The following is a 17,103-nucleotide window of genomic DNA, read 5'->3' as shown; positions in this document are numbered from 1 at the left end:
CTGGGCCCGTGTTGTGCCTGACGTCAGGTCGTGGCGCTGGAGGCCTAGTGCCGGCCCGTGTCTCAGCATGGGTCCTCGGACGCCAACGAGGGCCGCCGTTCGAAACAATGCCGGCACGTTTTGTGAGCGGGCCACGGCCCGCGGCCGCCGCCGCGTTTTGCCGCACGAGCCCAAGTGGGCCGATCACGGCAACGCCTCTGCTTCCAGAGCAGCGCCGCGCCGCCGCCTCTATCAACCCCGACTGGATATTTGGATTAGCCGCCGTAAGTGAACGCAGACACAACGTCAGAAATGATGTACGACGGCCGGGCATGGGCGGCCCGCCGCCTCAGGCCCCCCGCCTCGAATAATGTGCTCCTTCGCTCGGTAGACTGGCCGCGTTCGGAGCCCGGATCGGCGCGGACGAAAAACACGCGGCGCGAGTACGCCGCTCAAATGACGTCTCTGGGCCATTCGTGACACGGCTGTCTGTGCAATCACACACGTACAGCACCTCTTGCAGCGAAACTCCGAAGGTCACTTTGCTGATTCATTATGCTGAAATGCGGCGATATCGAAGAGTCCCGAAATCGTGACGCTGGGGGTCGTTACTGATTAGGGGCTATCACTGCAAGCGTGTCTGCATGGTGTTGCAATAAGGATGTACATTTGAAGATGCGACAGGACTCATGCAAATGTGGTTGCAGGGTACACAGGAGTTGGTCACGTTAAGGCGTGTCTTACACTGCACATGCCGCAATATAGTGGTGGGCCTCATATTCAGTGAGAAATCTGACCCGGAAGTGGGCGGACGTATTTTAACTGCTTTGACAAGATCATGCCAAAGCATAGGATCGAGTCGAGATTGCTACTTACACGTTGACTAGTTGGACAAGTATTTCGTATTCCGGAATGCTCGCTATTCCTGATCCCAAGCGCGTCCGACAACAGTTCAGGCTCCAACCAAGGCAATTTTCTCCTGGATGACTGGCTTGCGGTTCCCGGAATCGCATTTTCGCTGACAAAATTACTTCCACACGGCCGCTCAGCCACGAACAACACGGCCCAGTCCAATTATGGCGCACCACCGTGCAGCGGAGTGTCGCCCGTCACGTGCCCTCGCAGACCCCACATCCGGACAGGCTGTGGGCGACTGCGTGTCCACACTGGACAGGCTCGATGTGCAGCTATTCACGACTCCGGTTGTGCGCGCAGAACTTCCAGCCTTCACGTGGCTCATACCGAGCAGCGGTTTCCCGTGTTGAATGCGGGCGACTGCGTGTACACACTGGACAGACTCAATGGGCAGCTATTCACGACTCCGGTTGTGCGCGCAGAACTTCAGGCCTTCACACGGCTCATACCGAGCAAAACTTTCCCGCGTTACTCACCCTGGACCTCAACAGGCACGGCCCTGATGCAATGGGAACGGCGACAGCCCAAAAAATATCGGGTTGGCTGCAAGCAATCATGTCATAAGTACTCGGCCAAAAATATTTGACCGCCTTCGTGCTCGCATTCAACTTGAAAAACCAGCGTCATGTGTTCAGCACGATTGTTCAATCCTCACAGCTTTAATTTCCCAAAGGTGCAGTTGCGGCTGTGGCCACTCACGTCTAGCATGCGCGAATAACCCAGCCGTCGGACGAAGCGCTCAAGACTGGGTGGCTAGCAGGTGTATCAAATCAAACAAAAAACAAATCACAATCACCTGCCGCTGGCCCCGCGTGCGGCCGCGGCCGGTCGGCCGAGGGGGAAGCCGGGTGCCGGGCCGTCCGGCGCCGCAGCCAGCCCAGCGTGCCGCTTCAGTCGGCCGGCACGCGCCGCCCGCGGAGGAGCGCCTGACGCGCGCTGTGAGCTACCCGGTGTGAAACAGCGGACAAAGTGAGAAAGAACGGCAGCGCGGCAGGAAGGACCGACGGACGACACTGTCGGGAGGACGGTGGTCTGCACACGGCGCGGGCTGATCAGCAGCGACGGTCTGCACACGGCGCGGGCTGATCAGCAGCGACGGTCTGCACACGGCGCGGGCTGATCAGCAGCGACAGTCTGATCGTCCGCGCCGCGACACTGCACGATCCGAATTCTAGCTGGACGCGGTCGGGGACAGTGAGGTGAAACGCATTGCTACCGGCGCATTGTCCCTCTTGGCAGTGCGGTGAGCCGTCTGCACGGGAAAAACAATCCGGTCCGTCCACAAACTCGACTGACGGGGACGGCCAGCGGTCCGCGACTCTTCGGCCGGTGACCCGTGCCGCGTTCTGCCGTGAGCTGCCGACCCCAGCGGCGCGGACAGGAGCGGCGGGCGGGCGGGCATGCGCGACGGGCATGGCCATGGCCCAGCGGCGTCTCATCCCCGGACGCGGCACTGCCAGCTCGGAGGGAGCCGCCGGGCGCGGACTGCTGCGCGCCGGCCCCTTTGACGACATCCCTGAGTGCCGCGAGCAGGAGGAGGAGGACCAGACGGCGGCGGACGCCGGCGACCAGTGCCACTCGCCCAGCTACCGCAGCCACGACTCGGGCTTCTCCGACTCGAGCGACGGCGGCCACGACGAGCGCCGGCTCGTCAGCCGCGTCTACGTCGACAGCACGGCCGAGGGTCCGGCCGCCGCCGAGCGTCAGCGGTACGCCGAGCAGACGCGCCGCGCCGGCCGCCGCCTCTACACCCGCGTCGGCGCCGACGTGACGCTCTCGCCGCTGCTGGCGCGCCGGCCGCACGTGCGCACCATCCGCGTGGAGAGCGCCGGCGACGGCGTCGTCTCGGTGGCGGTCGGCTCGCCGGCGCTGCGCCGCCGCTGGTCGCTGGTCGACGCGAGCGACGCGGGCGATGAGGAGGCGTCGCCGGCGGAGACGCGCGCCCTGCCGCGGCGCCACACCGTCGGCGGCTGTCGGCTGCAGCTCCGAGCCGCGGCTGGCAGGTGAGTGCGCGGCCGAATCAATGGCATCTGTCGGTGCCAGGGTGACGACCCTCTGGCATTACAACCTATGGCAACGCATCACTACTTGCGACAAACGTTGGAAACATTGGCATGGCAAAGCTATGCAAAGTATGATCTTTTTCTGGTAACAATCAGAGGCGCAGCCAGGATTTTCTTGAAAGAGGGGCCCGGAGCTCGCTGAATACGCATCACGCCGGTTCTTCACTTCCCATCGGGGGTCATATATGGTAAAACACGAAAACATCCGGGGCCCTCCCTGGGCTGCGTCCCTGGTAACGACATGAGTGTGGCGATGATTCCAGTGAATGTTGTGGCCGCTGCCATACCTGCCACACAAGGCTCAATCCATGCCGCTGACACCCTCATGACGTCGGCATGACTGCACGCTGGCGTGCACACAACATTTTCCAAGGCCAAGGCCAGGTGCAATGATCGTCAGTAAAAATCTGGCGCTATTTGCAGAAATCCGGAGTGAAATGTGGTACTTTTCCGTAAGCGGCCTACATGGTGCGTTTTTACTTCACCCAGCAACTATAAGACACACGATTCAGCGCTCCATTTCTTGTGAATGCATGACTGGGCATACAGACATACAGCCGCCATGTCAAACAAACTGGGCAGGCAGTGTGGTCATGAGACATCATTGTGAAAAGAGCTATTTGGGGGAAAACAGCTCAGAAATAGGCTCACCGTTACTTGCAATATGATCAACTTAATCTGTTGTATGAAAAAGGAACGCCTCTACATGTCATGCGTTTAAGCTACTTCTAAACTAGCATGTATTTGTGCAATGTAAAAAGGAAGCTGTCTGTGCTGCGGTGCTGAATTTTTAGCGTCCATTCGGGTACAATACACAAATTTTGAATCCAGTTTTCGAATTTAGTCACCTTCCACCTTGCTCACAGTTGCCTAATCCAGGTTCAATCCTGAAGAAAATAAACATTGTCTAACAGTCCGTATCAATCCATCAAAATTTGGCCTGGTCCAACACCATCAAAATTTGGCCTGGTCCAAAACAGCATGCCATGAGAATCATGTACGGGCGGCATGTTCTGATTGGCCGACAAACTTTTGCAGTCCTCAGTCCGTGTCAGCTCGCTCCGGCCGGTCAATGACGTGATGGATTCCATTTTCATCGCGTGTGTGGCAATCACTCGATCACATCCAGCGCAATCAACTGATTGACCGATAATCCTGAGGTTTGTCCTGTTCGGGAAATGTTCTTGCGTTTACGCCTGAAACCAAAGACCGAAGCATTGAGTCCCAATCTTCCATAACCAGTGCGGCGGTTGCTCGCGAATGTAGCGCTTTTCAGTAACATTTAATAGGCCCCGTGATTGGATAATAACAATCACGTTGCCTTCACCCGGCAAGCAGGCATTTGCATGCTAATTGCGTGCATCAAATAGGCAGTTTTTCCTAGATTTTAACCGATTTGCCTGATGACGCTTAATTCCAGAATTCAGGCCCTTGTGCTTCATCGATAGCTCCCACCTATTTGCATGCCTAAACGTTTTCTACTTCATAAACGCGAAGTGTATTGTTATGTGTCCACCAGAAGGAACCTAATAGTCCAATGGTAAGCAGTTGACGCGCCTCTTAGGAGGCGGTAAATACGTGAGTGGTTGAACGGTACGTACGGTACGGTACGTGAGTGGTTGAACACGTGGCCTTCCACGTGCTGGCACCCGGGCCCTATTCTCTGCTGCTGCTATGGACATCCTCCAGGCTCGGAGGTTCTCCTATAGGTTTCGGGACGTCCTGATCTTGTGAGGGCCTCTCTTTCTGGGCTTAGGGTGCCACTGAACTACGTTTGGCGAAGGCCTCTGCCTGAGCTTGTGAGGGCCTCTCTACCTGAGCTCAGGGTGCAACTGAATTACGTTTGGCGAATGGCTCTGCATGAGCTTAAGGGATCCCTGTTACTTGGGTTGAGGCACTCTTCCATGACCACGCTCCCCAAGTTCGTTGGCGCCATCCTAACTACATTTAGTCTTAGTTTAATCTTGACCTTGACCTTGACCTTCAGCTCGGGGCTACGACGTAGCTCAGCTCGATGGGACAGTGTGCATGCTCTCGGGGTTGCGGCTACCTCAGGCTAGGCGGGTTTAGTTAGTAGCTAGGTCCGATACGCCGTCCTCTTAGTTCTTTTCATGGTCCATAGATAAGACATTAGTAATGGCCTTATTCCTCGGAGAAAAACCAGGAGAATGGAGATATAGATGCGTTATTAACGTAGCTATATCTCCTTTCTCCTCGTTTTTCTTCGCAAACGCACTAACAACTTTTCATCGCCCCTTTACTTGAGTTTGGGACGCACCTCTAAATGCGTTACCGGTACTTTTCGCGTACGTTTCTTGACGTATCTCTGCTAAGAGTGTGGGACTCACCTCTACTTATGCCTTGGGCGCCCCTCCACCAACGTTTATCGGTGCCCCGTGCCTGGGCTTCTAGCCTACCCTCTACGGCGTTTTGAAGAGCGCCTATACTTATGCGTGTGGGCCCCTGTGCACCCATGGGCTTTAGGCACCCTAATAATTCGGTCTCTGGCGTCCCTCTGCCGGGCCATTATGGCGCTCCTATGCCAAGGCTAGGGGCGCCCTTTACCTAGGCTTGTTATATCCCTTGCCAGGGGTTGAAGACGCCCGTCACTACCTGCTTTAGTGTTAGGCATCGGACCTTCTTTGTTTAAGCCTGGGGCGCATCTTTACGGGATCCGGGCACGCCCTCTATCTACCGGTATCTACAGGTTTTGGAGCACCTGGCATCCCGATTTATGACATTTTCTCGTCAGAACTTAGAGTTTCTCGTTCATTTTGATTTGGGAGTACCGCTTGTACTTCGGTACGGTACGGTACGGTACGGAAGTACTTCTTGGGTTTTGTGGCGTCCAGCCTTTGGTTTTGTACAGGAGCGCCCTAAGCGGACAAAAGTGCGCCAAAATTTCGGGGCGCTAAAGGGGCGGCTCCAGCAGCTCCTTCGGTGTTTTGCTGGTTGCACGTGACAAATAGCCGCCTGGTTGCACCACACGGTGCCGCCACGTTGCACCATGCCGGTAACGGCGCCGGTGCAGTTACCGGTATTCTGACTTGAACATATCGGTGCTACTTTTGGACTACTTTTTCTAGTCCAGGAAATCCAACAAGCTGCTCACTTTTTGCCATGTCTGCCCCCCAACTTGGCGGCGCGAGCGGCCATGGGTGGCTTGCACCGATTTTGTCTGCAAGATCTGACATGGACGCGACAGTGCCCGCGCCAGCAAAGGGTGCCCCGCCGCTTGTGTGCCGCTGCTCCCCAGGGCAGCCTGTCGAGACGAGAGTTCTCTTCCGCGGGCAGACAACGGCCCAGTCACCAAAGCCGATCCAGTGCCACTATTCACTTATGTATAAAGGCTATCACGTTAAGTATTGTATAGTCCAGCTAAGTGTCATCACGCTAAGTTAGCCTGCATAGTTCAAAACATTGATGCAAGCTTGATTGAGCAATATCTTGAACTTTCACACGGGCGGTTTTTTTGACGCCGCAAAGCCATTTCGGGTGTTGCAGTTTCCCGCGATAGTGCCGATACGACGTCAGTCCGTATTTTAAAGCGTGCTGTATTCCCAGTGCGCTCGTCATTACAGGAAAGCCCCTCAATTTATGAGGCTATCGAAGCATCCATGTCAATAATAGACGCCTTGGCTATGGGTAGATGAATAGACCAAATGATAATACAAACCTGGAACAGCTTACGGCCAACACTTATAATCATGCTTATTTTTACATCACTTGTGTAGCTTTTTGACGCCCTCTTTGAAGTCAGCTTACGCAATATAGGTCGAAGCTGTGGATAACCTTGACAGTAACGAATTCAGTCTGGTGTCGGTACGACCACGTGACGACAAGGCGGCACGTTGCTGCCCGTGAACAATAAAGGGAACACGAGGCCAGGCCAAACATTAGTGATCTTCCAACCATGACTATGAACGGCGCAGTTCACGGCCGGTGCTGGCAAGTAACCAGGCTGACCCTTCCACACCCAGGCGGAGTTCGCGTCATTTATTCGAAGCTCACCGAAGTGAGCTGCTAAAGCACAGTTATATTGGATGGTGTCGTATGCAGCTAGTTCTGAAAGACACAAGGGGCTACCGTGCCGCGTGCGATTCCGGACAACCCTGGTGCCCAAGCGACAGCAGAAGAGTTTGCTGTCTAAGGCACCGGCACTTCATGCGGATCTCAGTGAAGAGCTGTCGATTGGCTGTCGTTTGACACCACAGGCCAAGAGAACTTCGAACAAAATGGGCGGCAGCTCCTGAACTCCTCGCGAAGTACGATCGCCTCGGCATCGCCGATCAGTCGGCGGCCGGCTTACTCCATGCTGCTCGGATTGCTTGCGGAACTATTACAAAAGAAGGGATCAGAGATCGAGTCGACCGCGGTAGCACTCGTTGACGGAGGGACGAAGGGGGGGGGGGGGCAGAAGCAGGTGGTAGCAAGTTTCGTGGCTAGGGGATACGATGGAATATCTAGATTTCTCTAGGATGAAAAGGCCGACCTAACCCTGGCAAAGAATGGCAACAAAAACCTAACGAGCATAGAGCTGCACTCGCAGTAATAATTGATCCAGGCCATCAATACGTGGACCACGTGCCACCAAAAAAGTGGAGGGGCAGGTGATGTCGCTACGGAACTGAGTGACGTCATCCATGGCAATGATGCCGACCTCATTTTGCTCGGTTCTGAACGAAGATATAAACGGAAGAATAGAGCCTGTTCATGTCAAGCCACTGCGGCAGCTAACGTGTGGCATTCATGCCAGCGAACTCAACGCGAGGCATGTTGTCACTTCACTGACTAACTAGTACTCTAAGTTTCGAAGAATAGGTACTATTAGGTACTTCCGAAGGATAGGTACCTCTTATATACTTCAGGCGCTGAACAGTGCGTAGTAGAGGATAAGCAGAGGATCTGCACACAATGACACATTGGATGGCGCATGGCGCATGGTATCTATATACAATGCGCCAAAGAGTTCCATCTGGACCAGTACGCTTTCCAATAAATCTGCCGGAGGCTGAGCCAGCAGCCAGCATTTGAAATGAAATGGGTGCCACTTGCCAACCGAATTCTCCGATTGCGAGTGCCGTCCAAGGACCCAACCGATTCTCAGAATGAAACGTTCGGTGTTCTTTGAGCTAAAACATTGCGTTCTCGACTAGTTTCGGTGTAGGATGCACAACAAATGTCTGAATGGATGATATTTGACTTACAAACCTCTACCTAATCGAACCAAACCGAAATTTGCCAGGAAACGATCGGTTCATCACCCAAACAGTGAGATAAATTGTTTTTGGCTCGAACAGTGCCATTTTGTCCATAACGAGTCCATTTTGACAGCAGTGCTCGCTGAGCACCAGCTGCTGTAAGCAAGACAGGCGGCTGCGGGGTAGATTTGGAGGTACCAGAGCAGGCTCAAGATGGACAGGAAACGATGGAGCAGACTTAATTCGGACAATTCTCGGTACCCAAGAAAATTCTCACAACAGAGCAATGCAAAGATCTTATAAACTGGCCAACAGCAGGGGTCCGAATCAACCCAAATTGAGCGGCTGTGCATTGCCAGAATGAGAGAAGCAGCAGTAAGACCGGTGGGCTATAGCGAGCTACCTTGTCACACACAAGGAGTCCAGGTGAATGAAGGAGGGAACAGAGGCGGCCCAGACAGCGATCGGACGTGGCTAAAGGTGCATCCTTCCATGGCCTCGACGTCGGGAGGACAGTCTGACTGCCGGTGCTGGAGACGGAGTGCGAACTCTGCTTAGCCCGTTACCAACGGCCGATGGCGCTGAAACCTCTGCACTCTCTGCCGTGTTCAGTTTTGTATTGGAACACTGCAAAGACCCTGATCTCTTCATTTATGTACCTCCGAATCGTGCCCCTTATAGTCCAATTAGGGGCACAGGCACAACAACTTGTGCGTGCATTCCTACAACGCACTTGTATTATTGTTGATGGTGACCAGGTGCACTTTCAGGATAACCGTCAGCTGTAGAGCTTATTACTATCAAAATATCGTATTCGTAAATCAGTTTGTAGAGAAAAACAAGTTTGATGGCGTTTAACTTCACCCCCCCCCCCGCACCCACCACCCCACCCCCTTTCCTACATACACATATCATTTGGACATAGATGCATCCATGATGAACTGCATACCAAGCTGATGTTAGACACTCAAGGTGTAACGAATTTATCAATTTAATTGCACCATTAAAAACAAGCTCTAGCTTCTTTCGATGGCCGCAAACTATTTACGGTCAACCGCATGTTATGGGGCTGTACAAATCATCGTTATAACAGCATTTACATAGTTGCAATTCGCGCTAACGTCTGCGCTGAAGCTGTTTTCTTAAGATGAAGGTCGCAAATGTCAACCCAAAGGTCACAAACCCAACTCCATGCTATGATCAGGCGGCTGGGCGCATGCGCTCTGTGGCGCGTCGGCCGAGGCTGAGTCGCGTGAAGACGCCCGCTGTGGTTCGCGGGTCGTCTGATCCGAGAAACATTACGCTCGGTTTTCCGGGACATGGTGTGCCGAAATGGCGAACATTTTCCTGTGCATGTTGACGACGTGTATGGCGAAACTTTTCGAATATTTGCCGGCCGAGTGGTGGGGCCACAGGCAAGTTGTGTTTGCTTGATCTACGCCGGGCTCATTTGTTCACCGACAGGTTTTGTTTGCGCTTTATTAATCACCAGGAAAAACATTGACGGCAGATGGTTATCTGACGTCACATTCCCCGCCAGCTGATCCGGCCATTGATAATGCATCGACAAACGGCTTGCCCTCCGCCCCTGTCGATGACGGGTCTGGGCCACAGCGCTGGCACTCATGCGGCAACGGTACACGGGTGGCGCGATGTGGGTCAGAGCTAGCACTGAAACACGGCTCGCAGATCAGCCATGTATTATCGTGCAATTGGGGATTTCACATTTCCTACGGCAAGTGGCTGTGGCCTATGTAAGTGGCCTATGTAATACCTAAATGAGATCGGTAGTATGTATCTTTAGCTTTTGATTGGATATTGCACAACATCGAACGAAACAACAATGATGTAATCCCATTGTTAAACTCCCAAACCACACCATCCATCGCGCATGCGTGCACTCAAAGCGTATTCATGACTTGTCACAAAGCAAGGACACCTTGAGCCACTACGCCGCGCCACATGCGATAAACGTTGCGCTGAGTTTTCCTTCCCGCTGTACTGTTCAGCACCAGAAAAAGCCGTGCATTAGTTGTAATTTGCCTGTCCTGTTGTGCACTCTGGACGGTTACGTGTTAGGTCACGCGGCGCTAGCGTGGCTATCGTGTCCCGTGGTTCGCGTTACTTTTTGGTGATCGCTAACAGCAGGTGCACGAAGACAGATGGGTGCAGGAGATAGAGCGGAAAATATCGCTGTGCTTCGTGCTCAAGACCCGGAACCCACCTTCTTCACCCAACTTCGAGTTCCTCTGATGTCAGTAGCCCAGCCAGAGGTCCTGGGGATCCCAGGCGTAAAAATATTTAAACAGGCCTAACCCGGGTTGAAAGTTATGCGTGTGTTGCCGAACTTTCTCCAAAATGCTGCTAGGTAACGTAGATAGAGGAATATCCAAAGATGAGGATGAAACTTTAGTTACCAGAGTTAGTTTGATGTTTACAAATGTTGCCAAACTTAAAGTTTCTGGCCTGAACGGCTCTTGATCTGTGAGCTCTTTTGTGAGGCCCTGTCAGGGAAATTTTGCTAAAAGTGACGAATAACGCATCTTTCTCGCAGGAGATGTGCGTTTCGTAGGTGTTCTAGATGTTTCACCTAATCTTCATCACTATGAAGTGATATACTAATAACTATCGTTCTGGTGACTTTTGCAAGATCATGCCATCGAAGGTCCAGCTAGGTTTAAACCTTGGCCATTGCTACCAGGTAAGACTATTTCATGGTCATACAGCATGCAAATTAATAGCATTTGTTTGACACATATCACAATTTGATAAGGGAAGGTGTGGGGTGGGGGGGGGGGGGGGCTCCCGGGAGTCACAATGTGAACACGCCACTGGTTTCGGTTAAAAAGCTGCCGTATTGAGAACGTAGTTTTGAAAGCTGACTCTGTACTCAAAATTGGCCACGCCTAATCTAGTTCCGCAATGTGCAGTTAAAAGTTCGTCCTGAAATGCGGCGCTCTCCCTCTAAGACCGGGGTCATGTCCGTCTCCGCACCGGGTCCCGGGCCATATGCAGTGTAGCCAGCTGACGGGCCTCGGGGCCGAGACCCAGTATCGCCGGCTGGGAACCGGAACGGCCGATGGGACAGCCTGCGCGCTTTCCTCGCCGTCGGTCGGCATGGAGTCATTGTCGCGCGATCGCCGTCTGCTTCGGGTGCAAATGTAGCGCGTCTGGAGTCTGAGGGTGCGAATATGGCGCGGCGGAGAAGCTGGCACACAAACCCGAGGCGGCTGGCAGACTGGGACACTAGCGTGACGCGACTCGGTGGTTGAACTGTGAGCGTTTCCCCGGCGGGGATGCTTGAGCACGAACTTGGCGCGACTGGGGCACTGGGACACGTGCATGACGCGGCCGCGGCGCATGAACACGATTTGCGGCGCGCCTGCGGCGCCGCGTCACGCGCGCGGCGCACGTCGCTGCGTGGGTGACGGCCAGCGCGTGTCCCGCCGGCGGGGCGCTGCTGCCGGCGGCCACGTCGCGCCGCTTGTCCCCGGCCGGTCTAATCGCCTCCAATAGCGGTCGTAAATCATCACCGGGCCACCCGGACTGAGCACGGCACGCGCACGGCCGCCAGCCGGCCTCGGCCGGCGCGCTCGTGACATAATGGCCCACTCGTGGGACGCAGCCGGCGCGCGCCGTTACGCCCCCGACGGTCGCCGCGATCATGTTTGCTGTCACCGGCGTCCCTGAGCGGACCACGCGGGCCGCGCAGGGAGACCCGTCCTACGCCGGCGGCAAAACACCAGCTGTTGGCCCCTCCGAGGCTGACCTGCTGAGAGTGCGCACGGCCGCGACTGTGTGGTGGCGGAACTCCCCAGCCGTTGGCCCGTCCGGCCCTCGACCTGTCGAGAGTGCGCACGGCCGCGACCCGTGCGGTGGCGGAACTCCCCCGGCACTCAGCAGAGGTCCCGGAATGTGATTTGTACCGTGACAATGACCACATTACCTGCAGGTTTACGATCCGGTGTGCACTTGTTGGGGCCGATTTAACCAGGCTGCCTGTCTCTGTTCCTCACTTTCGTGTTTTGTGTTCACCAAGCCGCGGGCAGAGCTATCGCCGCAGGAAGTGAAGATCACTATGGGGATGGTTTGAGAACAGACAACGTAATTTACATCACCGGTGTTGCATATGGTGGTGAAAAGTTATGGCCACCGGCCTGCCCCACGTTAAGTGCAATAATTGATCCCAGCGCCTGATTAATGGCTCGTCGAAAGAGAAAGGCACGGCTCGTTTGTCCGGGACGACGGCCGCTTAACCGTGCAGCTAACCCGAGCATCCACCGCAGCATGACACTTGCAGAGGCGAGGGGCACCCCATACTGCAGAGCAGAGACGGACCCTTACGCTCCTTGTCGCATGTAAGGATGCGTGGAGCTGCTTCAGCGGGAGGAAAGTTAGATGGGTAGCTAATGTTTGACAAAGGACATGTTTGGTAGACTGAATCAATGTTGCCTTGCCCGTAATTTGCAAATCTGCCCGCAAGTTCTGCTGTCAAACAAATGGTTTGTAAGTTAAAAATAGCCTTGACTATGACCGATTTCGTGCCTGCGGCAAAGTACAAGTGCATCAACATTGAAACATGCCGTAGTTACATGTGCCACCTGAAAGGACTATGTCTTCAGGAGTTTCGTGCGTTCAAGTGGGCGCAGGATAAGACGGGGCGCGGGGTCCAGGACCTCGAAGCTGCCACCTGCCTGCTTCTGCACGTACCCTGCCGCTGTGCCTGGGCTAACGTTAGACCGTGCTGGCGATAAGGCTCCAGTTATGCTTCCTTTTTGGAAAATTGCTTCTTGTACAAAAAGCGTGCTCCGGAATTATTGCCTCTTGTATCGATGAAGCTGTTTCTCTTCGTGCTCAGTATGTGTTTCGCCCTTGTTTTTCCCGTCGCATTCTGATGACATTCGCCTTGCCTTTGAATAAATATCTTAATAACATCTGGAATATCAAGGACATGCTTTGTTATCATGCCATCTTTCGACTGCTGATAACCTAGTTCGTTAATGTTTCGACAGTCTTGGACTGGGCCCACTGGTGGGGCTCGCCTCCTTATGGGGGCATCTGCCTCGTCTCAAGAAGTTGCCGCCCCAGACAGCGCTGACCAGTCGGTGACGGCATACCTGCCAATTCGCCGGGGGGCAGCGTCCAGTCGTGGCCTGGCAGGACTGGAGCGCGGCGGCCCACGCTCGCCACTCGCCGCACGCATTAACGGGTCTCCTGAGCCGTCAAGGCTCCTGCCCCATATGGCACACCGCCGGTATTTAAATGAACTGCGGCCGGACCACCATCACGGTCACCACCGTTACTCCAGCCGGTTTGACACGAGGCACGGGGTGGTCGCCTCCCGCCAGACGATGCCCGCTCGGCAGTGGCGATGCCTCGTCCTGCGGGGTGGGGTGGAGGCTGCGCCCGGCTCAGTGGAGCCGGCGCACGCGTCGGCGGTGCGGTAGCCGGTTGCCCGTGCGGCGCGCGCGCCGTCGTCCGCTGGGCTGCCAACTGGCGCGGCCCGCCGCGGCCGCGCCGTCTGTGGTTAGCGAGTTAGCTTCGGTCAGTAGCCGGTCGCGGCCGCGTCCATTACGTGCGTTAATGACGGCCGGTGTGAGAGGTCGCCGCGCACCAGGCGCACCATCATCGGACGCCGCCGACCCAGCGGCCCGCCCTTGTCGCCGTCCACTCTGCTTAGCCCCAGCGAGGGGCAGAGCCCACGGAACGGACGGCGGCCGCCAGGCACACGCGGCGGCGGAGGTGGCGGCGGCAGCGAGGCACGCGCAACGGCCGTGCTGGCGGCGACGGCGCTCGGCGCGATCGGACGCCGTGAAGACGAGCCCCAATGGGCGGCGGCGCCCGTTCATTCCGACCCCGGCCGGGGAACGGGCGGCGCGGAACGAACCATCAAGACAAAAGCCTCGGCCAGACGTCTAATCGGCGGCGGCCGCCGATCATTGTCGGCCGTCGGAGGCGGCGCCGACGCTGGGCGCGGCGGCATTGTGTGCCGAGCGGGCCGCGGCCGCTGGCGGGCCATCGACTGAGGCGCGCTGGGATGGAACAGCCGCCCCCCCCAGCTGATGATCGGAGGGGAGGCCGGCGTCCTCCCACCGACAGCCCAACCCCGGCCCAGCACCGGCCGCTGACGCCGGCACTGCTTGGCTCACACTCGTGGGTGTAGGAACATATTAGAAGGTGGGTGGAGCTGAGGTAGCAGCAGAGGCGGTGCAGATGGAGGTTAGCAATGTCGAAAAACCGACGTGCACCTTGGGTGCAGATTTGTTCAGCCCGCCGTCCAAAATCGCATGTGAACGTTCAAGTTCAAGAATGTGGGTTCTCAATGAACCATGTATTAGTAGTGTTTTTGACCAGAGTGCGGTAGGCGCGAGATGATCTGTTGCCTTAAAGAAAGATGTCATAAAACTGGTTGCGGGCTTTAGGACCAATGTCTGAAATGCATAGCTTTTTGCTTAGATACTCCACCAGCCCAGAAAACGCCAGTTCCATTTCACGGACGGGCTTAACTCTGCCTTCTGACGAAAGGTAACGAAGATCATTTGTCGTGTCATACAGGACTATGGCATGACCAACCCCTGCAAATCTCGCTATCTCCTGACCAACTGTGTCAGGTAGTCTAGCCTTGATGAGACAAATAACGAGTTAATTTGGGGGACGCAAAACCATGTATCCCATCACTATAGTAGCTATGTGCCAGTATCCTATCGCAAAGCTTCACGGATATGCAACTTGTGTGACGGCACGCCCTTGTTTCACACATTTCTCTATACACTTTAAATGCACCAGAACCACGCAGAGCTCTGACGCTTTGTTCCATGACCACTCTTCTCAGTATGAGCCCAGCATGTGGGTTTCGTAGGTCCCATGACAGGGATAAGAAAACACGCATCGGCCCAATATCCGGTCGGGGCTGTAAAGTGACCTTGAGCTTATTCATCGCGAGACTTTATTTGCGACGTGCCACAGGGAACCATGAATACTGATTCGTCTATCGGCGTGCACCGGGCGGATTAGCTCGCGCTGACGTCGTGTCTAGACTCCACATTTATCGGGCGAGGTATTCACCCCACGGCGTGTTTTGCTCCGCCGTACGACCCTGGCCGATGTCATTCATACCATTTTTGGAAGAAAGACACCGGTGCGCTGACATGCCATTTCTCCGAGGCAAAAGTAGTCAGCGCACCTGTCCTGGTGTTGCATTTTTTACATGTCATGAAAACCATATTACATACCATATCGACCACACAATAACTAGGTTAACCTTGCTATGACGAGCAGAATACGAAACGGACAAATGTTGCTCCATGCAATCTCGGGCCCGTATCCGGCAGACGTAATCCAAATTCAGTCCAAATGCACTAAATTATTCTGAGCCCGTCCTAATTTAAGTGCTCTCCATCGGCCTCGTCCCAAGATTGGATGTCGGATCCACCCTTATATACACCGAGCGGGTGCTCTCACCCGAACACTTCTGCACTGCTCCGTTCTCCTTGTTTCCCGTTGACCCTGGTGCGTTGGCCGGGCGCTGGCAGGAGCTCTCTATCAGCAGCCTGCGCGCGCCCGTCCGGCGACGGGCCGACATCTCCAGTGAGGTGGAGACTGGAGAGAATCCGGCCCTCAGGTGGACGCCCCCGCCCGGGCCGACGCCGGCTTCAGAAGAGATGGGTCGTGTCACCAATAACAGTAAATAACGGGGACGGATGCCGAGACGGCGCTGGCGACACCCATAGCTCACCGGCCGGATACGGGCGCGGGGCGGAGAGGCGTCGGCCGGTTCTCGGCGCGCCGCCCTGAGAACGGTCTCTCGCCCACCCGGGGAGCGGCTTCTGGGGCACTCCCCGCCCTTCCCGGCGCCGGCTCCGATCTGGAGACGATCTGTAAACCGTCTGCGCGGTCTGATCAAACACTTACCCGAGGGGAGCTGCTTCGATCTACGATCTGCTCGGCGGAAGACCCCTATCTGAGACACCAGCTACTCGGCTAGCGACGTTCTCCACTGCGGCTTGCCGACGTTCAGAACTGTTTTACAGTCCCTTGTGAGCAAACAAGGGCCGCTGCTCGCCGATCAAAAGTACACATGGGCTTTTACCATCTGCCGGGTGATCAACTATTTCCATTGATCACCGTCCGGAAAGTAACCTTTTTAAGTTATTGACAAGTCTATCTTCATTGATCTCGCACGAGGTACAATGAAAGAACGAATTCAGTTGAATATCCATCAATGGATCATGTCCAGAAAGTCTCAGCCCGATGGACCGAAGCACGTTAGTTAACTTAGGCAAATATAAAGCGGGATTTGTAGGTCTTAGCATGGCTGCCTTAGATCCAAAACAATGAATTCATCACTCCGGGGAAGGTTAGACCTGGATCCAGGGACCGTAAAATCCGGATGACAATCCATTTTGCAAGTTTGATTTATATTTTTGATAATCTGGTGCGGAATAAAAAGCGTTCCGGTCATAACAGTGACCTCGATCCTTCCCTTATGCTTAAACACTCAGGAAAGCCGCCTTTTATTTCTTCTCAGCTCACCGCAGCCGGCACTACCACTCATTCAACACAGACTCTTGCCCAGCTGTTGCTTCACCTCGAACATTAGCAACTACAGATCCCTTGACCGCTTGTAGTGGGGAGCCCCTCGCGAGGGAGTTCAGAGCATAATTCTCGAACCGTACCAGATGGACCCACCAAATTTTCAGCATGTGACAAGTGATTAAATGTTTTGGGGCCAATTGTTATTTTGGGTCTAGCCACATAGTTATCACGCTATTAGCGAGAGCTGGTACTGCGATTTTCGCTTCCACATGCAGTTACTCTCATGTTCATGCCTTGTTCATACGGAATCCATGCGACTCATCGGCTAACAGTCATGATCAGCCACATCGCACCACCCTCACAGGTCATCATTCGAGTTATGTAGGCTCAGCTTACAAATGTGAAACATG

The 17,103-nt window shown here is 54.9% G+C and overlaps 1 protein-coding gene across 1 annotated transcript in view; it reads left to right on the top strand.

The window, feature by feature from the left end:
• Positions 1-2,307: 2,307 nt before the first annotated feature.
• The window catches only part of LOC119092229 (uncharacterized), a 163,245-nt gene continuing 148,449 nt past the window's right edge, over positions 2,308-17,103 (top strand). The window contains exons 1-2 of the mRNA XM_037215203.1: positions 2,308-2,603; positions 2,878-2,897. Of these exons, the coding sequence (XP_037071098.1) occupies positions 2,308-2,603; positions 2,878-2,897 (316 nt within the window). The remainder of the gene's footprint in view (positions 2,604-2,877; positions 2,898-17,103) is intronic.

The sequence above is a fragment of the Pollicipes pollicipes genome, unplaced genomic scaffold (assembly GCF_011947565.3).
Source record: "Pollicipes pollicipes isolate AB1234 unplaced genomic scaffold, Ppol_2.1 Scaffold_3447;HRSCAF=4054_pilon_pilon_pilon, whole genome shotgun sequence".
In the NCBI taxonomy this organism is placed as follows: Eukaryota; Metazoa; Arthropoda; class Thecostraca; order Pollicipedomorpha; family Pollicipedidae; genus Pollicipes; species Pollicipes pollicipes.
The sequence above is the reverse complement of the archived record's forward strand: the minus strand, read 5'-3'. Positions and strand labels throughout refer to the sequence as shown.